General features: G+C 34.7%; 1 protein-coding gene across 1 annotated transcript in view; it reads left to right on the plus strand.

Moving 5' to 3' along the window:
* XKR4 (XK related 4) overlaps window positions 1-27,980 on the plus strand; it is a 69,340-nt gene that overhangs the window by 24,345 nt on the left and 17,015 nt on the right. The window contains exon 2 of the mRNA XM_039351399.1: window positions 19,807-20,006. Within this exon, the coding sequence (XP_039207333.1) occupies window positions 19,807-20,006 (200 nt within the window). The remainder of the gene's footprint in view (window positions 1-19,806; window positions 20,007-27,980) is intronic.

The raw sequence follows: 27,980 nt of genomic DNA on the forward strand, positions 1-27,980 counted from the left end.
TATTTTTAAATTTCAATTTATGTAGTTTTCAAGGAAAAGTTCCCATTCATCAAATATGGAAACTAATCCTGAAAATTTAGATAAACATATAAAATTCTCAGTTTTATTCTAGGTATAAATAGTATTACTGTATATAAAACAAACAGTTACAATACAATCTGCTTTATTAAAGGATATGCATTGAGCCATGCAACATAATTTAATGCAGATACTATTCTAGGGTTGCAAAGAAGATTCACACTAGAGAAATTAATGTGAAAATATCTCATCACCTACAATAAATGTGCTGAGTACTTGTGTTTTCTAATTCAGTTGGAAAATGTAAGATAGCTCATTATGCCTTTTATTTTCAAAAAATAATTATTTCATCACTGCATATAATTTAAACTAAAAACTGAACTTGCAGAAGCTGTGATGATGATTACACCTCCCACAACTATGTTGGAAGCTTTTTTTTTTCAGTGAAAATGGGTCAGTCAAAAAAGAACAGATCCTGTCTTCTTGGCACCAATTATTAGGTTTATGGTCTGAAGCTATTTCAGTTGCCTACTGTACAAATATAGTGTCTTACTTTTTTATTTAACCAAATCATTCAACCAGAATATAGCTATACATTTTATCCTCTTTGATTTTCCTTGCCCAGAATTTTTTAAATTCTACAAATGAAAAGTTATTAAAATTATTGTTAACTAATCTCACCTTAATGAATGTCTGTTTTCCTGTGAACATTCTACCAGGGTTACCAGGGTTTTCCCCTTGAATACAGTCATCTATATACCTGTAGTCACAGGCATGCTAGTTTTCATTTCATCTCAAAAAACACAGAGTCTTTTAAAACTGTAATTAAATTGTACCAGGAAAATGAAGCTTGCCTGTTCCAAGAATGTCATTGTTGTATCTTGGATTTTCAGCTTGAAATATTATTCTATTTTTTTTTGTCAGTTATTCCTGTCCAGAGTACCTGGTACAAGACATTCTTTGTTCAGCTGAATTAATTTCATCTGTCATTTAAGATATGAATTTTGGAAGATATCCAGGACATTCCTATCAGTTTTTCCCCAAAACATCCATTTGTTGCAGGTGCTGATTTTTTTTACAATAGAAGGTTTTAAGTATCTTCTCATTATTGAGACAAGTACTTGATTGTCTCTCATGAACGTAAGAGGATTTATTTTAAGTGGTTTTTGTAGAAAGAAATGCAGACTAAAAAAGAAGTCCAGTGAGAAGAACCCTAAGTATTATATAACTTGCTGAAATACTACATGAGATTGGGAGCCATCCTTACCTACAGGGGCCAAATTATTCCAGAGCAGGGAACATCCCATAGAGATTCCTATTTTCACATCCCTTCCACCCATATTTCTATGCAAGAGGCCTTCAGCATTTGGATTGGATGGGAAAAGTTGTTTTAAATATCAAACATATTGTGGACAATAGCATTATTAAAGTAGAATATAGGTAGATTGCTGTAAAAGGTAACAATTTCAGATCATACATTTATGTTCAAATTCCACACCCATTCCTCAAGCTCACTGGCCGACTTTCACTTATGATAAAATAATAGTGGTGCATATCATACTTCAATTCATTAATGGCACAGTCAGGATGGTGTCACTGCAAATAAGGTTGGGATGATACTCAAATCCACTCAGATCTGCTAATCTTTTTTCACTTATCAGTATGGCCTTGGTATGTGAAAACTTAAATGGCAAGAAAAATATTATGGCAATCTAGAGAAATCTTGTTTCATAAGGTTTTTTCTCTACAATGTTGTACTTATCATGAAAGGTAGTGAGTTAAACTCTCAGTCAATAATTTGGAATAATACAGTTGAATAGAGGGGATTACTTTAGCTTTACAAACCTAGGACAGTTTGAGCATAATGTAACTCCAATAGATTGAAATGGCTTGGTCAACTGACACATTTTCCCAGTTGCATAACATGCTAATTCTTTTCACATATCCAAAGGCCTCAGAGGCAAAAGCTATAAATAGATATTAACAGAAATCTTCCATGACTCAAATTATTACACTTTAAGCCTCAGTTTTCTCATTAAACTTATATTTCAGAACTATGCACATGCCTACAGTATGTGTTTAATTTAGTTTACTTTCAGCTGCTTTGCTTTATGACTTTTCCTAACATTATTTCTTCATATTTATTAGCTTATCTTCATCAATTTAGACAATGTGCTCAGAAAACCTTGTTGAAATTTGATTTTGATTCAAGAACTATAGATCACTATTCCTACACTAAAAATTTCCTACACTTCTCTAGATACATTTGATTGGAAATCCACAATTTATACCGTTGCCCTTTATTAATGGGTGGTTCTGCATAATATACCTGCAAGAGGTAGAAGTATTTAAAAAAGGCAAGATGGAAAATATGCAGGGTATTCAAAGCCTTGCCTCTATTGTATGTGCACATACATACAAAAAAGATGAGGCTTCAATCATACTACCATGATCTACATTAGACATATAAAGAATAAGAGTGTCTTTGTTTCCCAGGGAGGGGAAATAAAGACACTCTCATTCTTTATATGCCTAATGTGCATCTCATTTACACAATCATGGTTTGTCTCTGCATCTGTTATATTAGTCCTATAAAAGTGATATAGTTTTTTCCCTTGGTAATAAATGATTCACAGAGGTAAGTAATTCTACTAAAATACATGAATCAACACTCTTAAGTAAATATAAATCAGTTTTCTATGTATCTATGATAGATGTAGGTATGGACTTAGTGCTTTTTAATTTTTTCAAACTGTTTTGTCTAGGGAATTCTGGGAGCTGAAGTCTACACAGCTTCAAATTGTAAAGGTTTAGTAAAACTGATATATACTAACTATGACATTTCACACAAGAGAAATAGCACTAACTCAAACACTAAGCAAATTGTCTGCATGGGTTTCAAATCATCCAAAGTGGAATAATAACAATAGATTTATTTGAGTATTATGTTATAGCAAAATCATATAGATAGCCTGTTTTGTGCCTTCTTTTTATGGTGGATTTTACAGGGGGGAAGCTAAAGTTGTTCCCAGTAACCAAGAGTTATAGTAGTTTTGTTCAAATAAAGTGAAACTGTGCATAAAGGGAACTTTCCATAATCTACCAGTAATTTATTTATGTTGTATAAATTCAGTACTGAGTGCAGATTGCAAGCTAAATGATTAGAAAATTACAAAATGATATCACATTTCCATTAGAGAATTAATTGAAAAAAGAAACTAAAAAGCACTGAATACCTATGCAATAAATGAGAAGGATACATAGAGGGACAATGTGCCAATGAAAGATTTAAAGACTGATGTATTTGTACCATGCAGCAATGATTAAGTGTAGATGAAAATTTGTACCATGATTTTCTGCAGCCATATGTCTGGTAGTTAATGTAATTGTGACTATATGTGCTTAAATAGATTCTGATTTTTTTCCAAGCAGATGTTTACACAGCAGAATGCTAGCTGCTTTATATATTGTGCAGAAGATGTGCCTTTATTGATAGTCTATCTATGGTCTATCTAAATAAGGGGTCCTCAACCTTGGCAACTTTAAGACTTGTGGACTTTGAAGTCTTAAAGTTGCCAAGGTTGAGGACCCCTGAAAAATGGTGAAATGTGTATGAAAAGGAATATAAACCATTATACCTTGCTATCTCTTAAAGGTATCCTAAGACTACAATTCTAAACTTATAAAGTAAATCTTTGCAAAAGATCTCAGAAGAAGATCATGTTAGTTATTAGACAGACATGTAACATTTGCAGTAATATATTTTATATTAAATTATTTTGTGTGGAACCAGGAAATTACAACAGATGTTACTGAAACTAGGCTGAGATTTGGAAATAGTGTTAACAAAAAAAATCTAAAAAGTTAAATATATACAATTATTTTGTTATTTTGTTAATCCTAACCCTAACTCTACTTATTTTATTTAGATGGCTATAAAATTTATTTATTGATTTAAAATTTATTGCAACCTAAATTTTAAAATCACAGATTAAGAATGGGATGGATAGAAAATCCAAGGGTATTGCTATGTTAATAGCATATTAGAATACCATAGCTTTTTCAGGATCTTGCATACAGTAGCAGTCATATAGCTGTGAAATAAGTAACCAAAGTGTAAAAATGATATAATAATGCAACACTATTGTACAGGCTCTGTACAGTGCTGCCTGCCAAAACAGAACAGGATGCAGTGACAATGACTCTGTAGTATCCATATGTGGATGAAGCCAATCCATGTATAGTGGATAGAGCTACAATGCTATATTGATACTTTAATAAACGTATGGTTCTTTCAGATGAAACTTTTATTATTCAAGTAATTTGTCATATGTGGAATATGGTGTTACAGAATTGGCAGCCTTCCCAGACAGCCCAGACAGGAAACATGCCAGATGGGCTAATTCTACTTTATTGTAAGGCTACATTAACAGATTCTTGCAACTCTGAAAGTTCACATTTCCTACCATCTCTTTTACAGCCTGATAAGTTAGGGCAGGGGTGTCAAACTCGCAACATCATGTGATGTGTCATGACATATCGTGACTTTTTTTCTATTGCCGGCAATGGGGTGGGCGCAGTTTTGGCATGACACATCCAGCCCACGGGCTGGCAGTTTGACACCCCTGACTTAGGGAGATCCTTTCTGAATTTCTTTCTCTGCCTGTTATGCAGCTGCAAGTTATACACTCTCTTAACCTGTTACTCCCTAGGCCAGGGGTGTCAAACTTGCAACATCATGTGACATGTCTCAACGTATTGTGACTTTTTTGCCATTGCCGGCAATGGGGTGGGCACGGTTTCGCTATGATGCATCCGGCCTGTGGGTTGGCAGTTTGACGCCCCTGCCCTAGGCAGTATTTTTTCCCCTACCACCACTACCACCAGTCATTCCAATATACTGTACTGTTACTAGAGCTCAGGAGACACTGCAGCAGATAAGAAGAGGAAGGATAGGGGAAGAGATTGGAAAGAAATACAAAAGGAAAATTACAGGGCTCCTGTACAAAAAACTATTGTGTAATAAACAGTTTTAAGTCAAATTTACCCTCAAATGTATACATTTGGTATGTACAGTATTTTGATGTTCAATTATGCACTTTTCAAATCTATTCCAGGTAGCAGTACAGCACCTGTACTATATATTTACATAGGGAAGTAAATGAATCCTTGACTAGCATGAAATTTTACAGTATCTACTGTGTACAAATTTGGGACTGCAAAATTCCAGACAATTACTACATCTGTTAATATTAACAAATTATAGGATCTATGAATGTAGGTTGCATAACTTGCAGTGACTATAATCAGTATAATTGTGATTTTGTATGTAATACTGTATCATGTGGATAATAGATGTTGCAGCACTCAATATATAAATAACAATGAATTATGAAATGGAAGATTGCTTAAAGGAGAATACACTACAAATAGAAAATTTCTATTTTCACTGGGATGAAATATTGGAATTCACTTCTCCCTCTTTATTCTGATGCACCAACTGTTCATATATCACTCTAAGTCATAATATGTTGAACCCAGGTAAACCTAGAAGTTATCATTTAGAAAATGAAAAGTAAATGAACCCAAGGGGATTTTATTCAGTATTGATGTTTAAAATGATGTGTAAATTGAGACAATAAATAAAATATAAAGTATAATTTTAAAGAGCTGATAGCATATCATTTTTAAAGATTGTTTTAACGTTTTGACTGGGATGCCTTTCAAAAGTTTGTATCCATATTTATCCATAATTAGAATTCCTTATGCATAAAAGACCTTATCAAAAACAAGAAACAGAAAAGAGAATGTTGCAAGCACAAATGTTATCCAGAGTAACTATATTGGATGACATTTTAAATACAGAAAATAAAAAGCTGATAAAATAATGCTGACCTTTTAGTCTAAGAAAATAAAATTCCTGATCACTAATTTTGAATTCAGTAAGTATCATGTACATCTCTGGACTCAAATACAGCTTTGCTGATGGGATGGAGCTAACGTTACCTTAGTCATTTCTCCTTTAAACATTTATCTGAAAAGCGAAGTATGAATGTGTAGAAATTATTTAAAAAAATAGGTTAGTAAAATAAAGAATGAGCATGCATATCATAATTGAGAAAAATCCTTATATTTTCCTAGCTTAAATATTCCCAGGATCATTGTAGAAAGCGAATCATTCTGGGCCCTCTGCATTATATTATAATTAGTCTGCGTAGTAAAAAAAAAGATTCTTAAGCAGCAACATTACATAGTATTGCAGACTGAGGTCAAACACTTCAGGCAGCTATAACACTTGTTTGCAACTCTTTAAAGCAGCTGCATCTTTTTTTCTGGGATCCTGCAGGACATGCAACACAACCTTAATTTTGGGAGGGAGGTAATAGCGATTATAATTTGGTCTCATTATAAATGCTATTGTGCTTAGAAAATAGCATAATGCTTTTTAATTAATAAAAAAATAAAATGTTGAAGATATAAATAATAAAACTAGTGTGTTTATCTTAAAAATGTCTAAGAAAATATACATGAATAAAATTTCAATAAGTTACAGGTGTGTGTCTGTTGGAAAACAGATTGTATTATTTGGCATTAGGCAACTGGGGTAACTATCTCAGGCAGCAAATATTTGAAGGCAACACCTCAGCACTATCAGAGAATATAGTTATGTTGTAGTAAATTAACCACCTTGCTTCCTCAAGTGTTAGGAAGATTGGCACATTATATCATGAATGCCAGTCCAGCTGGTATGGAATAGATAGAGCATTGGGACATTCTGCCTAAAGTAATAGAATAACTCAGGTGGACAAGTCACACAGAATTCTTCTATAGATAGCTCCTGTTCATGGTAGCAATAAACTTCTGGCTCAGAAATTAGCCTTTGAAATAAACACATATTATTTTACTAGAAAATTAATGTCCTTGACCATGGACAATTTTGGTTCTAGCTCAGTTTGGCAATCACTTGGACTATCTTTGCTTTTGAACAGATGATTGGTGATTTGGAGATGGAGAGAATTTTTTATTACAATCCTGTCGTTGTCAGATCATCTTCTGAACCAGTTATGATTGAGAACCACTTCCTTAAGGTAGCAACATCAATTTGGATAATTTATCCTGGATACCTAGTAAATTTAACTGACATCCAAAGGACCCTTGGGAAATTTCCAAACTCTCTTGCAAGCATTTCTATCTGATGCCTGGTGCACAACTGGAAACAAGAAATGTATTGGACCCTAGACATTACTGTTCTTGAGCAGCTTCTTCTTGGTGCCAATTCCAATTGGTACCATGGTCTTCTGAGACCTTTCAGAAAACATGAAGAGAAGAAGCAAATCAGATTGAGTATGTGCCTACACCATGATGATAAGGCAGGCAAAACATATTTATTTTTTCTTCCTTACTGGGTCAGCAGGCCACATGGAGATTGCCCAATGACTCCAGGGACCAATTTACATAATATTTCAGTAATAAAGCTGCTCAGATTGGCTGAAGGCTTGATGCTGCAGGATCGTTGATAGGGACTGGAGCACTAACATTGTGACCTGTGAGGAAGAGGCTAAAGTGCTGTCTATCATCTTCCAAACTCTCAACATCTTTTTTGTGATATGGTGACCAAAATAGGCTGCAGTATTTCAGGTGTGGTCTCACTAGGGTTTTATAAAGCGGTACTAATACTTCACGTGATCTTGATTCTATGCCTCTGTTTATACAACCCAGGATTGTATTACCTTTTTTGGTTGCTGCTGCACACTGCTGGCTCATAGTCAAGTGATCGTCCACTAGGACTCTAAGATCCTGGAGTCTTTTTAAGCCAGGTCTCACCCAATCTATACTTGTACCTTTGATTTTTCCTGCCTAAATGTAAAACTTTGCTTTTCTCCACATTGAAACTCATTTTGTTGGATAGGGCCCATTGTTCAGGTTTGCCTAGATCTTTTTGGATCCTGAGTTTGTCTTCTGGGGTGTTGGCTACTCTTGTCAGTTTGGTGTCATCTGCAAAAATGATGAGTTCCCCTTCAATTCCTTCATCTAAGTCATTTATGAAGATGTTGAAGAATATTGGGCCTAAGATGGAACCTTGTGGTACCCCACTGCTTACTTCTCTCCATGTGGACTACTTGTTGAGTACAGTTTGTCAGCCAGCTGCAGATCCATCTGGTGGTGATGTTGTCTATTCTACCTTTATCTAGCTTACGAAGGAGTAGGTTGTGGTCTACTTTATCAGATGCCTTACTGAAATCTAAGTATACTACATCCACAGCATTTCACTGGTCTACTAATTTAGTCACTTTATCAAAGAATGAAATAAGATTAGTTTGGCATGATCTGTTTTTAACAAACCCGTGCTGGCTACTGGTTATGACTTTGTTTGCTTCTAGTTGTTCGCAGATCTGTTTTTTCATTATCTTTTCTAGGATCTTCTCAGATATTGATGTTAAACTGATTGGTCTGTAGTTTTCTGGGTTTGTTTTTTTCCCTTTCTTGAAGATGGGAACAACATCAGCCCTTTTCCAATCCTCAGGTACTTCCCCGGTGCTCCAGGATTTATGAAACATATGGTACAATGGTTCTGAAATAACATTTGCCAGCTCTTTCAGAACTCTGGGATATAATCTGTCAGGTCCCGGTGATTTATATTTGTCAAGGTCGGATAGGTGTTCTCTTACCATTCTCTTGTTTATTTTAATTTTTGTTTCTAGTATGTCTTTTGCAGTGGTTTTTTTTTTTTTTTTTTGTATGTTGGGCTATAGTTTCTTTTTGTGTGAAGACTAATGCAAAATATGAGTTAAGCAGCTCTGCTTTCTCCCTCTTGCCTCTTATTTCCTTGCCATCTTCTCTCTTTAGTGGGCCTACAGTTTCCTTGACTTTTTTCTTGTTGTTAATATGTTGGAAGAAACTTTTTTTATTGTCCTTGATTTCTATTGCCAGTCTTTGTTCGTTCTGAACCTTTGCTTTCCTGACTTCATCTTTTCATGTTCTGGCTGTTTGCTGATAATCGGCCTTAGTTATGTGCCTCTCTTTCCATATTTTGTATTTGTTCTTTTTGTCTTTCAGTTTGTCAGAGAGATCTTTGTGCAACCATGCTGGCTTCTTCTTGAATTTCTTGTTTTTCTTTCTCAGTGATATTGTGTTGGTCTAGGCTTTTATGATCCCATTTTTCAGGATTTTCCATGCTTCTTGGGTTGTTTTCCCTTTAGGATTTTCATCCATGGGATCTTTCCTAGATTCTCTTTGAGTTTGTTAAAGTCAGCTCTTTTGACGTTTAATATGACGTGATCGCTTTCGCCCAAAGTTCCGGCAATTTCAACTCCATTTATCATTATCACTAGGTGGGTTAGGAATCTGTTTGATCTCCCACTCACTGCAGAGTTTGTCTCCCAGTTGATATCTGGATAGTTGAAGTCTCCTATTACTACTGTGGTATCTTTCTACATATGTTTGTTAACTTGTTGGGAAAGAGTTCATCTATTTCTTCTGATTGGTTGGGTGGCCTGTAATATACACAGATGGCAATGTCACTTTTTTCTCTTTTATATTGACCCATATACATTCTGGAGAGATTTTATCTTTGATCATGTGCATTTCTGTAAATATGTAGTGTTCTCTTACATATAGTGCAACTCCCCCTCTTTTTGTAGACCTGTTTCTTTTAAACAATTTGTATCCATCCATCAGTCCATTCCATTCATGGGTTTCGTCCCACCATGTTTCTGTTATGCCAACTATGTCATACCTTCCCTCGTGTAGTATTGCTTCTAGTTCACCCTATTTGCTCCCCAAGCTCTGAGCATTTGTATATAAGCATTTAAGACTTTTATGCCCGTCCATGGGTATATTTCTTGCATCTCCTGATTGTTGTTTGAGTTTTTCTTTTTTTCTCATCACTGCCTACCTCATTGTTTGATTTGTTTTCTTGGGATTTGTGATTGGTTTTGGATTGTAGAGATTCTAGAGATTGGTCACCCTTCCCTCTCAGTTTTACTTTAAATCCCTCCTGATAAGTTAGGCCAGTCTTTTTCCAAGTACATTTTTGCCTATTTTCATGAGGTGCAGCCCATCCCTTGCCAAGAGTCCTTATCAGATGACTCCCTAATTCACTGGAGTTTAAGAAGAGGAACAATATATAGCAATGAAAGAAACTGCAGCGGATCTAGGATGCAACAGTCAACACATTTAACAATGAGAGCACATATAATTAATTTTGTGAGTCCTGCACTAATAGAATATTGGTTTCTGGGTACAATTTAACGTGATGGTATTGATCTATAAAAACATTTATGGCTTGGATTTACAGGACTGTTTGTTCCAACTGTAATTGGCCCAACCCATTAGAACTTATAGGGATCAGTTACTTGTACTACCACACTTCTAAAAAAGGAGCCATGGCTCGAAGGCACTGTTGCTTATTTTTGTTTATTTGCTTTGTGACAACACTGGAATGGCCTTTCTATAAGATCAGACTCTCTCTCTCTCTCCTTCCCTCCTTTTTGATTTTAGGAAACCATTGAAAAGGGGATTATTTCACAGGGCTTTCTCTTAAATTAAGTATTGCATCATTTTTTCTTTTTAAAATCTTTGTTATTATGTGTATCTTGTCTTTGCTATTTATTTCAAATTGTATTGTTGATGTTTCAATTCTTATTAAATGATATAGATCTGCTGGCACTAGAAGTGCTAGACTGTGGCAACATAAAATTGTAATCAAATTAAACTGAAGCAGCAAAGTTCTTATGCAAAATTTCTAAGTAAACGTTCTTAAATGTAAATCTGTCTTTTGTGACATTAAGGCCCTTCTTACCATAGAATTATCAGAAACATTGGAAAGACTAAAATGATTATTGGTGTAACTTTTGCTAATATTTATTGGATTGACTTTGTACATTTGAAAAACATTTCAAGAACTGTTTTTATGTTTTTTTATCATGCCTTTATTATTTTTATAAATAACTCAAGGTGGCAAACATGCCTAATACTCCTTCATTCTTGTATCACAGCCCTGTGAAGTGAGTTATGCTAAGAGATTGTGACTGGCTCAAAGTGATCTTGCCAGCTTTCATGCCTAAAGTGGGACTAGAATTCATAGTTTCCCAGTTTCTAGCCTTGTGTCTTAACCACTAGACCAAATTGCTTAAACCAGTTGTTCTCAACATTTTCTTCACCATGTACCCCCTTTAAATACCTTTTGTGACCACAGACCACTATAACTTAATTCAAGATTTAAATCATAACATTTCTTGAAGCCTTCACAGACCCCCTGAGATTACATTGTGCTCCCTCACCAATGGTCTGTGGACAACGGGTTAAAAAACCACTGGCCTAGATTATTTCCAAAGAATCCTATAAAAAACTAAAGTACTGGTTATTGCAAATTAATTGCAAATGTTTGGGGAGGGTATTGTACATCTTTTGAATAAACATGCATTCACCGATATTTGATTTATTTTTAACATTATATTTTCTTGTATTATGTATGACTAAATTGGTGAACTTTATCTTTTAAGAAAGTAGGTTAAATTAAGCTAAAATCTAATACCAACACTTAAATACTACACAAATTCAGATGACCAAATTCTGCCCTGTAAGTTAAAGTTAAGGCTAGATCTCTCTGTCATGTAATTCTTAAAATGCAAGTCTCTGTCGAGGGGGAGGCGAAGATATTTGCTTACACATCCAGGCTTTTAAGTGCTAAGTACTAAACCCTCTGCCTAGCAGACAAATCTTTTACTAAATAGTACTCAGACATGTTTGAACGTTCTCTTAATAGGAATAGTCCCCTGAGTGAAGGCAATAAATGTAAATTCCCTAGAAGGAGGATTTGCTGTTCAACAACCCACTCATCTGAACTTCTTAGGTGGGATTCTTTTAAACTAGCCTGTTATGGAAGGTGCATATTTTATACAAGACTTGATGTGAAATAGTCTTTGGCTGTATATTGTTCTTCATGACAGAAGGTATAATATGAATTATTAAAAATAAATAAACACATGTTGGCTGACTATATAGATGATCACAGTGATTCTCAATCTCCAGGTAATTTCCTTCTTGGATTATTGACTCCTATTACTCTCTGAAGATTGTATAAATACATAGACCCTTAGGCTACTGGATTTTACTTCCTTTTATATAATATTCATTCATGCAATATTTATCTATTTTTCTCAGACTTGATTACTATTAGGGAAAAGTTATGAAACTTTGCATGTGAAATAAAGCAGAAAGATATAAGAAAAGATTTATTGGATTAATTTTTTGAAAGATACTACAAAACATTTACAAGTAAAATTTACTGCATATTGGCCACGTAATTCTTTGTCTTGCCATGTCTCTTTTCTATTTGGTTTTTCTTTATAGGTCAGTTTTGTCTTTTTGGTATTCGGTAAGCCTTCATCGTGTATTAACTTCACTGCATCTTTTTCACTGTTCTTCAGATATTCTTCCAATGCCATTTTTCTTTTCCAACCATCTGACGTACTTGCAATATTCCATGTCACTACATGGATGAAGGACATGATTCATTTTCATTATTTTTCTGATCTTTCTATTCAGGTCTTTTAATTCTGTTTGAGTCTAATCACTATTCCAGCTGTGTATCTAATGACTGAAATTGCCCAGTTGTTGGTATTTCTTCCACTGAGTTTGGACTTTAAGATCTTCTTCACTCTTATGATGTATTCACTTCTAACTTTCTTCTTGACTTCAAGTGTACTTGATGTTGTCAGTTTAAGGAATGCCTAGGTATTAGTAGGTATTGTCTTCATTTAGATTACGGGTCAGCAACCCCGCCGCTCCAGAGCTGCATGTGGCTCTTTGAGCTTTCTCCTGTGGCTCCCAGCCTCCTCTGCCATTTGGAGAGAGAGAGGGGGGGGCACTTGCACTTCCCTGCTTCCTCCCCGTGTGTGTGTGTGTGTGTGTGTGTGTGTGTGTGTGTGTGTGTGAAAAAGAGAGTGGCCTCACAGTGTTCTCTGACGAGCTGACAAGCTTACTGGGTGGGGTTCCTGCCTTGGCTGCATCTCTGCAGGAAGCAAGAAGGGCAGGAGAGAACTAGCCCAATAAGAAAGTGTGTCAGCTTGTTGGAGCTTGCCAGGTGAGCAGAAGATCGCAGAGAGGGAGAAAGAGAGAGAGAAAAAGAGAGGAGAGAGAGAGAGGAAAGAGAGAGAAAGAGAGTGAGGAAAAGAGAAAGAGAGGAAAAAAGAAAGATGGAGGGAGAGGAAAGAGAGAGGGGGGAGGGAGAGGAAAGAGAGAGAGAGAGAGAGAGAGAGAGAGAGAGAGAGAGAGAGAGAGAGAACTCATGCATAGCAGCCTCTATTTCTTTTTAATTAAACTCTTTAATCAAGTTCCCCCCTTGCGCGCACGCGCGCATGCAAGTTTTGTGGTTCCTAATGTTTTCTTTTCTCTGGGAGACAGGTCCAAGTGGCTCTTTGAGTGTTTAAGGTTGTAGACCCCTGATATAGACTCTCAATGTTATTTGCATAGGGCATCTTCATTCCTTCACTTTTCACTATTTTTCCTCTGATGGTGAAGGTGGCACATTTGTCTAATTCAAATTCCATTGCAATATTTTGGCTGCATATGCGGACAGTGTTGGGCATCGATTCTATCTGAATGTGTTTTTCCATACAGTAATTCCATACAGCTTCAGATCATTCATATAAAGGAGGTGGGATAGGGGCAGATGTTTTTTATGTTTGATAGCCATGGCCTGACTTGTTCAGTATTGTTGGCAGAGGAATCAGGGTAATGATTCTTGCTATTCCAGTCTCCCAGTTTATCACTATTGACCAAGAACCATGTCCTCCATTGTGCTATTGATCTTTGCACAAAGCTGATGTTTCTACTGACTCCTGTTACATCTAGACACTTGATTATCCAATCATATAACAGAGAGTTAAATGTGTTCTTGCAATCAAAGTACATTCAAGATAGCTTTCCTTCTCTTGCAATTTTCCACAATCATCTTGTCAATTAGGAACTGATCTTTTGTTCCTCTATTAATATTATCTTGATTGTACATGTTTAAGCAACTTCTCAGCTACCTATAAAATATGTGTGCTTTTTATTTTACTTAGAATTTTATTTGGTAAATTAACTGTCAAAGATATCCATTTTTCTTAGGTTAAAAAACCCCAAATAATAACAGAACAGAACTGGAAGGGACCTTGGTGGCCTTCTAGTCCAACCCCCTGCAAGAAACTCTATACCAGGGGTAGGCAACCTTGGCTTTTTATGACTCGTGGTCTTCAATTCCCAGAATTCCTGAGCCAGCTATGCTATGCTATGCTGGCTCAGGATTTCTGGGAGTTGAAGTCCACGAGTCATAAAAGAGCCAAGGTTGCCTACCCCTGCTCTGTACCATTTTAAAGAAACCCATAGTATTTGGTTTAAAAATTCAAAGGTCAGTTTATCCATGGATAGGCTTACACATGAGTATATATGGTAATTTGGTTTGACACTTTGCTGTTTGTTTTCTAGATATTCAAATATTATATTCTTTGTTTCAGAATATATTCAGTACCCAATTTATTTTAAAAACCATCAAACTCCAACATATTTGAAAGAACTGAGCTTTAAAATTGCAACTTCATAATAGCATCTATTTAGATTAAACTTTATAATGGCAACCTTGATGTGTTCATGAAAGTTGGGCATCCAATAAAAATATTTTTATGGATATTCAAGTTAGGAAAAAATGTCATATATCCCTAATAAGAAAATAAACTAATGTTCCCCCACACTTTTGTATATGGTTAAAACAGATAAGCAAACATTTCAGGAAAAAAAAAATAGTCCCATAAATGTTTGTATAAGCAATAACTTCTGTTGAGCTAAAAATATAATGATTTTTTTCTGGTAGCTAGGCAACAAGAAAAAAGTCACTTACCTGAATTGCGTTTTATGTTATTTCTAAATCCTAACTATAGAGATTTTTATTCTCTGTTCTTTGAAGATGACACAAAGAGTGCCTGTTTATTGTTTAGCTAAATTGCTTAATGTATTATTTGATACAGAAAGCAAATCAAACAATTTCTCCTTTATCTCTTATCAGTCATTAGCTTTTTATCCCTTGTCTTTTTATAAATGTTTGAACATAATATAGCAAATGGCACACTTAGGTAACTTGCATTAGTATCAGAATGTAGAAGGCATGAAATCAGCACTTTTCTTTTATTCCAAGCAATTCAAATATTGCTCCTATCTTATTTATCTTCATAGAATGTATATTTTATTCTTATGTGCTGCTTATTTTACACTTAACTAAAAGACAGGTAGATTTGTCTGTTTTTGTTTTACATAATTTGATATGAAAATCGAGCAACTAAAGGAAAATGATAAGATACCTGGAAAAAAATTAACTTCTATTGTTTTCATCTCATTCCCATACATTTCTTTCCCTCATCCACATTTGGAATATTCTCTTCTTCCCAGCAAATCATTCAGAAGTGGGACATGTTTCATCTTACAGAGAAATTTCAAACTTTTTCAGGCAGCAGAACTTGCTAGTTGAAAACAACAACAAAATTTGAAATCTCTCATCAAGACAAATCTCTAGTCATAGAAAATTGGTTCATTGAAAGATCTTTTTTTTTGTCCTTTTTCATGGAATGCCACAAAAACTCAAAGATTCCTCAAGACACAATCTAATGTATTCTGTCAATAGTTATATAAATATTTCAGACATGACTGGTGATAGATATGGTATAGAATGATTAAGGACTGCAGTCTTATACTTGCTGATAAGATCACTCAGTGCTGTAAAAGTTACAATATTAATTCTGGAGGATTTTCAACATGTCCCTAGAAATTTCCGTTTGGGACTGTTCTTAAAGAAATAGTAGTGATGGTAATTGTATTATCCATTTAGAACTGGAGTGAAAATTACTTCCATAGTTTAGTAGAGTTTGTTTATTGAATTTATTTAGCTACCTATCTGACTTGCATGTAATTCTGAATGGCGTTCTTACTTGAAATCATGAATCATTTTTGAAAAATTCTCCCAAGTTAGATACATAGGATCACAGAGTTGGAAGGCATCATTTAGGTGAGGTCGATCCCTGCTCAATGCAGAAATCCAAATTATAGTACCTCAGATGTAGGGCTATCTAGGCTCTGCTTGAATAAGTCCAATAATCAACTGTACCCACTGTCAAACTCTTCTTTTTTTTTTATAACTTTAAATTAGAATCCATCATTTTTATAACATGTGTTCCTAAAAAAAAAAAAAAAACCTTTGAAAATATTCATTTGGAAATTCAACCTCAACAGCTTGGCTACAAATCAAATCATACCACCCAGAGTCAAATAGGGAGATAGGTAGCATAAAATTTAAATAAATAAATCCAATCAGTTCTAATATATTGCTTCTGAGTGGTCCTTGGTGCTCTCTGAGCTTGGTTGTTTTCTTGCAGATGTTTCATTACCTAAATTGGGAAACATCATCAGTGTTCGTAAGGAATGGGGTTTGGGCTTCCGGTTTTGCACAGTTAAGATTTTGCTGGCAAAAGATTATTAATGAAAATAAAAGGAAATTGCCTGTTTTGAAAAATGAAAAATGAACTGGTGCTGACATCTAGTGGTGGATGAAAATACATAACTATGGCTGAACTAAACACAGGAATTGGCAAGCCTAGGAAAAGATAACTTATTATTGTGACCTTCAAAGCTTTAACTAAACAAAGAACAACCCTAATAAAGAAAAGAAAACATTTTGGGCTATCTATAAAGCGAGAACTATAAAACTAAAATAAAAAATGGACCTTTCTGAATTATAAATACTTATTGAACTGTGACTTTAAAGCTGTTTGCAGAGAAAGGAAAACTTTGATTTTGGGCTATCATGGAACATCAGAGGTCTGCAGAAAAAACATATCAAGAAAAGACAAATACTTTCCAGGAGGAAATGTATGCTATGTTATAACTAATACAAATAACAATGACTTCAAATCACGAGAAAATCAAAAATAATTTTGAAAATTTAAATGAACATATCCTCAATTTAACTTCATAGCAAACAAACTCTCAGAAAACAACAAAAGAGAGCGATCAAGTAAAGCAGATAACTGAGCATAAACTAGAGGGAAGAGGCTTAAAGATGAAATTTAATTATGGAAGGAACTATGATTTAACCCTAGGTGAGGAAAAACCTGTAGGAAATATTGGACATGGAAAAGACAATTTATACTTCAAGATTGCAAAATAAGTCTAAGGACAAGAAAAAAGGAGAATTACGAGAATTGGAGAGACAAAAAATGATAAGAGAAACTATGAGAGAAAGAAAGAAAAAGATTTTCAAGGAATATGATGAGGCGAAGCATCTCCACAAAAATATCTTACTTGGCTCATCTCTCGTACCTACAATAATATTTACAAAACTATAGGAAGATCCTTTGGTTCAGAGGAGCACACTGATTAGGAAAGATGCTTGGCAAAAAAAATGCTAAAGTTAAAATTAAGATGATGGGACTTATCAGATAGAATATTTAAAATTAAGCACTTGTTTGAATATGGCTAAAGAAATAAAATTTTGGATATAAATAAATTTTAGTTTAAGAGGGATAGGCTTTTTAAGCAATATAGTATTTTTTGTTTATGATATGAAAAATATAAAAATGTTGGGATGATTTATATGAGGCAAATGTTTTAGATACTTAAGGATAATGAATTTTGAGAAAATTTTAATTAATAAGAATGTCTTAAATAGTTTTAAAAGATTAGCTGTGGATTTATTAGATGGAATACTTAAAGATTAAATATTGGCTTGAATATGTTTAAAAAGAATAGAAAAAAATTTGGACATAAATGTATTTTAGCTTAAGAGGGACATGTTTTTCAAGTAGTATATTCTTTCTTTTTTTCTTCTTTCTCTTTTTTTTAAGATATGAGAAGCGTAAAAGTGTTGGGATGGTTTGTATGAGGAAAAAGACTTAAATATTTAAGTGCAATTAACTCTAAGAAAATCTTAACAGGAAAAAATATTTTTTTGAACATTGAGGGAAAAACAAACTTAAATGAGAACTTTAAAAAGGATCTATGACAAGATGATTAAGATGATTAATTAGAAAAGAAGATTTGTATTGATTTGGTTGTTACTTGTAGAAATACTAAAAAAATGTCTATATTCAGTTGTTATCTACTAAGAAATGTACTAATTTAAGGTTGATAAAAGAGAATATTATTGGAAGAAGAAAAAATCAAGGAAAACTATTATGTGGAGTATGGAATTATAGAAATTAATTGTTATTTATTATTTGTAAATAGAAACCCAGACAACACGTTGTTTACCATGATGATTATGTTTAAAAAAATAATAAAATATATTACAAAAAAAGGAATGGGGTTTGTTCTTATTTTATATTCTAGCTTGCTCTGTCAGTGTTGGTGGGAGTTGTCTTGTGATTCTTTGGTTGGGCTGTTTAGGATTAGCTTGTTTGGCAGTTTCTTGATTGGGATATTGTTTCGATTATTGTGTCTAATGTTAATGTTAGTGTTAGTCTTTGCTCATCTGGGTGTTGATTGTTCATGGCATATTTGGGTCTTTTTGTTCTCTTTTTGGGTAGTTAATAATTGATTGTCTCTTTTGCACAATATGATGTTTATGTCTATGTTTCTTTAGAGGACCAATTTGTCAGACTGCCAGACTTCCAAGAATTGTATAGGGTTTGGGGGCTTAGCATGGTCTAGAATGGTCACAATTTCCAAGTTGAAACTATGATTAAATCTGTTTATGCGTTTTGAAATTAAGGATATTTTCATCACGTCTTTTGACTGCTAATTGGTGTTCATGGATGCACTCTGCTAATCTTCTGCCTGTTTGTCCTATCTAACTGCAGTGTAATTCTTACACTATATGTTGTAGATGACTCCTGTTTTTTTCTTCTGCAGCTGCTGTGTCTTTTGGTTTACTTAGGATGTTTTGGGTGCTTTAGTTGGTTTGTGTGGTATGTTGATGCCATGTGCTTGCAATAGTCTGTTGGTGGTTTCTGAAATGTTTTGATGTATGCCAGTGTTATCTTTTCACAGTTTGTGTTGTGCTATATTGGGTTCAGTGGCCAGGCACTTTTTGATGAAGTTGCGTGGATATCCATTGTGTTGTTCAGGGTTGCTGTACTGTTTTGTGTTTGTCTAAATAGTGTTCTTATATAGCTTCTCTTGAGGGATGTTGGGTTGTTACTTTGCTGGTGCAGCCCTTGCTTGGTATGGGTCCTTTTTTTATAGACTTGTGTTTCTACCTTGCTATTGTAGCTTATGCTGATAAGGATCTTTGGGAAAGTTAGTGTGTTGTGTGTTGTTGTTTTCTACTTCCCTTGCTGCTTCTTGATAGCACTACAATGACCAACACTGTTTAATCGCATATTTCTTTAATCAATAGATTTGTTTGACTTTTTTCCTACTTCAGTCAATGCTCAGTGCTTCCTTCTGAGTATCCACAGAGATTGGTTGGGAACAAAAGAGTCAAGGCCACAACCATGCGATGCAAACCAGGTCCTTTTTTCACATGGATCATGCCGTGTGAAAAAAGAGGCAGAGCTACCATCTCAACTTTTTGAACCCCTTCCAGCAGTCATCCCTGCTTCCTTTTTGGAACTTCTTGATTTATGTAGTCAGAGTATTTGCTTAAGCCTAACTATCCATTTGCTGAACAGTAAATATCCATAGTTATAGATATAGTTAATGTTTATTAAAATTCTGTTTAATAAATATATTTTAATCAGTTCTATTTTCCTGTCTATAGAAAAGTAGATATTTAGACTATATTACAATTTCAGCTGTATTCTCAAACTTTCTTTTTAGATATTTCCATACTATATATTTGGGCATTCGGAGTAGACAGAGTGGAGAGAATGACAGATGGCGTTTTTATTGGAAAATGGTCTATGAGTATGCAGATGTGAGTATGCTGCATTTGCTTGCTACATTTCTGGAAAGTGCCCCACAATTGGTCCTCCAACTCTGCATTGTTGTACAGACGCGCACCCTTCAGGCCCTTCAAGGTAAGGATTTCCCTGTTACTTTTTTCTAGATTATATATTTTCAGAGATAAAGTTACATCAGATTTCTACACACCTGGACAGAATTTATATGAGTTTAACATATTTACAGATCTCATTATCTTCTGTACAAAGTCTAAAACAGAAATGGGCAACCTATAGTTCATAAGCCATCTGCAACTCCATAACATTTTTGAAAGAGCAAAGTTAGCATGTCAAGTTTATCTCTCTCTCTCCCCCCCCCCTCCCTCCCTCTACATTAGACATATCAAACTCCCTCCCCTCCTTCCCCTCTCTCTAGATGTAGAGACATAGATAAACAGAGTTCTGCAAATAGAAGTCTCACAACAATCCCCTCTAACACTATTACTCAAACAACTGAACTGGTATACATTACAACTGCTGTATTCTATTATAAATATTCTACATTAATTAAATAGTTCAAACCCCAAGTCATTGCTTTCCAAGGAGGCAGGTATCTAAAATATGTATTCAGCTTTATATTCATTAATCCATATGTTTCCTTAGCTCCTTAAAATATAAACAACTAGGTTCTAAGACAATGATACAAACTGTCAAGTTAAAATTTATTCAGAGATATCATATGCACACAATAACAATGAACATCAAGCCAAAAGCAGTAACACAGAAATCTTATAATTCGGCTGATCAACTGATTTTATTCAATTTGATAAGAGCATGGATTTATAATACATTTTGGGAAAAATCAGTTTTTTGTTAAGTGTTATTATTTTTCCCTTCCAAGTTACTCTTTGAATGATATTTTTTCTTTAGAAAAGCAAGCCAACTGTATACAGAGGCTCCATTTGCATTTTTATGTACATAATACACAGGAACATTCTAATACATAAGTTGAAGGAAGACATTCCACCCACCTCCTATTTGCATAGAATAGTATTTGAAATCAGACTTGACATTTCAAATGTTCTGATTTTAAGAACTATATCTTGAGAGGGTGGCTTTTGATTAGACTAAGTAGACAGTTTTACATGTGTGCATGTCTACTTGTGTATAAGTTTGTATTCTAATCCTAAATCTTGCCTTTAATGATAAATCTGGTAATGTCAATGGTTTTTCTCTATATAGAATACTTTGTATGTGCATCAGAAAGTATAAATAAATGGAGTATGTTTCTTAAATCATAGATTCTGCTGTTGGATTAATTAAGAAATGTAAATTCATTCTAGTATTTTAGAATGCTTCTGCAGACATCATTACAATGAAAAAATATGTTTTTGTAGTCATGATAGTTCTATCAAAATTCAGTTCCTTTGGTTTAATGCTGTATATTATTTTGTACCTTGTTATCTTTAAAATCTGTGTTGTCTTTTTACACATGGATATAGTTAAATATATGCCAGTGCTGAAAAATATACCTTTGTAAAATAAAAGACTGATGTGTGAGATAATATACTGTTTTTAAGACCAAGTTACTTTTAAATATTGATCTCTTCTTTTGTTTTTATGGCACGCCATTGTTGGAAGACTTTTATTTTTTCTAACTAACAGAATTTATGCAATGGGGCTCAGGACACTATCTGTCTATTTATTACCAGAATGGTTGTCTGAAAACAAGATGGGGCCAAATTTGGTGTGATTGAGAAGAAAAAAAAAGAAAGTTTGAGTTTGAAAAATGGTTAGATCAGCTCAAGGTCTGCAGAAAAGAAATAACCAGAAAAAAAATCCCCAGTGCATCTTTACAGAGGAATAGTTGGATAGTTGTCCAGAATGTTGCTGACTGTTCCATTCCAAGCCCCTTCACTCCCAACCACATGACCATGACCAGGAGCACAGCATACACAGCCTACTTGCACTTCCCTGTGCATGCATACACCCAAACACATTCAAATGCTCCAAGAGGAGAAAGCAAAAGCATACCTCAAGATGTTATAGCCATGCAGCAGCTGCAGTGGTGGGATTCAAATATGTGAACAACCAGTTCTCTGTGTGGATCCCACTTCCGGAAGTCCATTCTGGGCCTGGGCAACAAAAAATTAACTATCGGTTCTGCCAAAGTGGTGTGAACCAGCTGGTTAGACTGTCATAAACACATCGACAACAGACGTGCAAAACCCTGATTAGTTTATAGTGAAAAAGTATATGCAAATCAAGATGCAACATATTTAATTACAAACAAGAAAATTCAGACCCTTCTATCATAGGAATCCAATGTGAACTGTAATGATCAAAGGGTAATGTACATTAATGTACATTAAAATATCACTACACAAATCCTGGCCTTTCCTATTTTTGTCCTATTTGTATATTTGTATACAAATATTTGAATCTCATGGTTTAAGTCTGATGCCACAACACAAATTTCATTTGTCACCTCTTCAGGCATCCATGATTTTCATAGTTGATAAAGGGATTGAAAAGAATTCCAAAAAACTAGCTGATATTTTCTGTATGTTGTCTTGTGTTCAATCTGGACAAGTCCCTGCAAAGGGTGACTTGCTCAAGGTCAACCAGTTGGCTTAAGATGGGAATAGAACACTAGGTCTCTTGGTTTCTATACTGATACCTTAACCACTACATCAAACTGGCTCTATTTAAACACTTATTCTATTTTTGGGGGAAGAAACTGTTAAACTCCAAGTTACACTTTCTTTCCTCAACAACCCAATCCAGACATGATAGTAGTCCACTATTTTGATAGTCTCTTGCTCCCTTTAGATGTAGATAAATCTTTCTTCCTAAACACAACTCAAAAAGTTGCTTTGGGTTGCATACTATGTTTCTAATATATCAAATCAATTTTAAGGGATGAAAGAGCTTACATTTCCTCAGAACAATAGATCAGATTAACATGCAGTGGAACTTCTCTTGTTAGAAGATCAAACTGTCTAAATCTGTTTTGGATAATTCACAACTGTATAGCATTTAACTTAGCATAGTAACTATTATTAACAGATTACTTAGAATTTTAGAAACATACTCAAGGGGTTCTCTAGCATTGCTAGCATTGTTTAATACTTTAGACATTGAAGTAAAACTGGGGAAACTCACTTTCGAATCCATGTTAAGCCACAGAAACTCATTGAGCAGTAGTTAATCATTATCTCTTAAATACACCTATTCAGAGTTCCTTTATGAGAGGAAAAATTATGGAATAAATTCAACCCTGAATCCCCCCAAAACAAATAGGATATAAAGGTAACAAATTAAGTTGATAAAGATGACTAATATTATCCTGACATATTAGTGTATAAATAGAGGCAAAAATAATATACTATACAGTTACATTTCTAGAGAAGTTAAGCACCAGACATTTTTAAACTAACTTTTTGAACTGACAAGTGTTGTGATTTTGTTTTATCTTTTAGAAAGGGCAATCTCTTACTCAAGAATTGAACATAATGACAATTCACTGTAGATCTTCAGATAATGTAATGTTTAAGAGGCTGAAACACTATAGAACTGTATAAATGAAGCTTAATTTTTCACAGCTGTGCCCTGTTGCAGCAAATTTTATTTTTAAATACCAAAGCAATGCCTTTTCATTTTCTTCTTTGTTAAATGCAGCTTCAGAAGAAAAGGCCAATTGCTGTGCCAATTGTTCAATGATCAATGCACATCCTTTTCAATGTTTTCAGAGGATTGTGGCATTACAATTATTATTCAGCAACTTGTTTTCTTCTGTTGAGAAGACTAGTCATCAAAAAGATATTCTGTGTCAGAGCCACAGAACCTAATTTACCTTACATAAATACGTTTATGAAACAATGAATAGAAATTAGATCCTTTACAGTGAAGAGGACACTCTCGTGTTAGATTTTACTAGGCAGAATAATGCATACAATTCAACATTCAAGCAGTTCTTTTTCTGAAGATGCCATTAAAGAGCCATTTCCTCACGTACAGTGCAATTGTCCACAATATTTCCATTCTCCTGTAGAAGTAGGACTATAAACATGGAGACTGGCTATTCACTGAGTCACCAGTGCAATTTAGAAAAACCAAATTATCCCACAAATATTGAATTATACCCAGGAGATGTCAAATAAATCATGCTTCTGAATATTCTATATTTGATTTATCTGATTCAAACTTTATTTTTTTAAAATAATTTCTAAAATCAAACAGTGTAAATAGGGATAGGATGAGCTAAATCACCTTTTTTATACAGTAAATTTCTTTCTTGAACCGTAGTGCCTGAGTGGTTGTCTGTGGTTGTCTGGTGAGATCTAGAAGAGATGGTTTTCTTGAAATACTACCATCTACAAAGGATTGACTGACAACAAGAACAAAGGATTGAGTAGATAAGGTTGACCTTTCCCTATGAACTGAACCCCTTTTTGCAGCAGCTTGCCTTGACTATCCAAATCTCGCCCATATTATTGCATTTCTGAAGGACTGTAAATACATGGTTCTTTAGAAGAATATTTGAGCGCATATTATGCTTTTGATGACTTTTTCTTTTGTTGTTGAGGTTTATTGCCTTTTTAATTTAATGTACTACAGTATTTAATTTGTGAATATAATTTGCTCACAGCCTTGGAAATTGAGTGACATAGATTTATATTTACTATAGTAAATAACATCTATGTATAATACTGAATATCTTTCTCATTAAATAATGAGGTTTTTTTCTATCTGTGATTTGAGTTACCACAAGTGCAATCCATTGACTTTATTCAGTGCAGGAAATTCACTACCACTAAATCCCCAGAAGTCTCTCATTCAGTCACTGCTTAAAAACATTCAACATTTATTTATTTAACACATTAATATAATGACCCAATTCACACACATTGACTCTATTATCTCCTGCCATAGTGCTTTCATTGTTGAACAGCTCTTACTGTGAGGAAATGTTTCCTACTATTCAGCCAAAATCTCCTTCCTTCTGGAAGAATTCTGAGCAATTTTGCTTCATTTTTTCCACAATAGCCATTCAAATATTAGAAGACTGCTAGCGTATCTCTCCACTGTCTTTCATGCTGCAAGCTGAAAATATTCAATGACTCCAACTATCTCTCAAAAGTTTCTTTTCCGTAGGCCTTTTCTCTTGGTTACTTTCCTTTTTGACATACTCCAATTTGTAAATATCCATCCTAAAATGTGACATCAGAACTTAGGCAATATTCTAGGTGTTGCCTGCTCAACTCATAACACAAAGGAATAATGAATCTTGATCTTGACATTGTAATTTAATTGATTTGGTCTTAATTCCCCTTGGCTTTTCTGCATCTGCATTGTACTGTTGGCTGATGTTCATCTTGTGATCAAGAGTCTCAGACAAGTTTTGCACTAATCTGCGTTCACGCCTTCTATTTCTACTATCCACATATAGGACATTGTATTTGTCCCTTTTGAAACTTATCTTGTGTTTTTTTTTTTAACCATTTTTCTGGCTTATGTTGATATTTTCCGCTAAAATATTTGATAGAATCACTACCTTTCGTTTCATCTGAAAATTTGTAAATCATATTATTTAATTCCTCACTGCACAGCATAGAGTGTAACAGAATTTCATACTACACCACAGTGTACCATATAAGATTTCATATAGTTTGATGTTGAGTGATATACACTTACTGGGAATGGCATAGAGATTTGTATCCACCTATTGGCAGCATAGGGCAGTCCATAATTTGTCATCTTCTCGAATAGAATCTCATGGAATAATGTGTTGAATTCTTTGCTGAACTTGAGGTATACCATATTCATCATTTTCCCATAGCAAGGTCAATTGGTCATTCCATGAAAAAGATCAGATTGGTTTAACATGATTTATTCTTCATAAGCCCATACTGGCTTCTGCCACTCTTTTATAAATACACCCATACTGATTATTTACTAAACTGCTTCAGAGGTTTGCATGGTATTGAAGTCAAGCTCATCATCCATAATAACTTGGTCTTTTTTTTCCCCCTTATTGACTATAGAAATAACATTTATTTTTCTACCAGTTTCTGGTATTATGCCCATTCTATTTGATTTCTCAAAGATCAGAAGGCTCCAATAGAATAAGTTCTTTCACAACTCTTGGATACTGGTCCTGGAGTCCTAATACATGATAGGCAGATAATATACAATACCTGAATCCATAACTTTAGATTGCCACTTCCTTCTTTTTTCAATATATTAAACATAGGTTCATCCAAACACAAGTCTCCTGTGATAGAGAAGACCAAAAGCAAAATAGAAATTAACAATCTCTGTCCTCTTCCAAAAAAATGTTATTATCCTAAAATCCACTCCTACCACTTGGCCCTTACCTTCCTTCCTTCTGTTATCCCTTCTTTTTCTTTTGATCTAGCTAAAGAAGCTATTTTTATTGCTGTTGGTCATCCTTGCAAGACTACGTGAGTAAATCCCTTTGTCTCTTCTGCATATGGAACACTCAACAATGCAATGAAGAATCTGGATACATTGTTTTTTCAACCAATGTCTAAGTAGTTAATCTATTCTATTATTACTTTTGTCTCTTTCCCAAATACCTTGTAATGCCCAAGAAGGCATTATCCAGATCTTAGGATAACCTTATCAATTTATAGAACAGATTCACATTAATATTTTGATGTTTCTCCTTCCCTGTATTTATATCCAAATATTCTTGACTGAATCTTCATACTCAGAGTTTTGGATCTTCATACCAGTGTATCCTTTGTTCACATATAATTCCTTTTATGTTTTCATTTGAATAAATTATGTCTTTCAATTTCAATATTCCACTCATTAGTGATAATATCACAACCTACTACTTGACAAGATAGAAAAATGTGGGGTAGACAGAACCACCACCAGATGGATCCGTAGCTGGCTGACTGGCCGTACTCAGCGAGTGGTCCTCAATGGAACTGCATCTATATGGAGGGAAGTGTGTAGTGGGGTGCCCCAGGGCTCTGTTCTGGGCCCAGTACTCTTCAATCTCTTCATCAATGACTTGGATGAAGGGATAGATGGGGAACTCATCAAATTTGCAGACGACACCAAGCTGGCAGGAATAGCCAACACTCCAGAAGACAGGCTTCAGATACAGAAGGCTCTGGACAGACTTGAACACTGGGCACTAACTAACAAAATGAAATTCAATGGTGAAAAAAGCAAGGTTCTACATTTAGGCAAGAAAAACCAAATGCACAAGTACAGCAGAGGTGGCACCATGCTCAATAGTAGTAACTGTGAGAGGGACCTCGGAGTCCTAGTAGACAATCACCTAAATATGAGCCAGCATTGTGCTGCAGCTGCCAAAAAGGCCAACACAGTGCTAGGCTGCATTAACAGAGGGATAGAATCAAGATCACGTGAAGTATTAATACCACTCTTCAATGCCTTGGTAAGACCACACTTGGAATACGGCATCCAGTTTTGGTCACCACGATGTAAAAAAGATGTTGAGACTCTAGAAAGAGTACAGAGAAGAGCAACAAAGATGATTAGGGGACTGGAGGCTAAAACATAATAAGGAACGGTTGCTAGAATTCGGTATGTCTAGTTTAACGAAGAGAAGGACAAGGGGGGACATGATAGCAGTATTCCAATATCTCAGGGGCTGCCATAAAGAAGAGGGAATTAAGCTATTTTCCAAAGCACCTGAAGTCAGGACAAGAAGCAACGGGTGGAAACTAATCAAGGAGAGAAGCAACCTAGAATTAAGGAGAAACTTCCTGACAGTGAGAACAATTAATCAGTGGAACAGCCTGCCTCCAGAAGCAGTAAATGCTCCAACACTGGAAGTTTTTAAGAAGAGACTGGACAGCCATTTGTCCGAAATGGTGTAGGGTTTCCTGCCCGAGCAGGGGGTTGGACTAGATGACCTCCAAGGTCCCTTCCAACTTTACTATTATTATTATTATAATATATTGGTGATACATTACCAATATATTAGTAATTTTTGCTAAATCACATTTGACATCCTGCATATGAGTCTTATTCTTTCTCCTGGTTTTTTCCATAGTCCATGCATTTGAATTTTTGGATCACATAAAATGATCTACCTTTCCTGTA

The sequence above is a fragment of the Crotalus tigris genome, unplaced genomic scaffold, assembly GCF_016545835.1.
Source record: "Crotalus tigris isolate CLP2741 ecotype Arizona unplaced genomic scaffold, ASM1654583v1 scf7180000018371.15429387391:27106975, whole genome shotgun sequence".
NCBI lineage: Eukaryota > Metazoa > Chordata > Lepidosauria > Squamata > Viperidae > Crotalus > Crotalus tigris.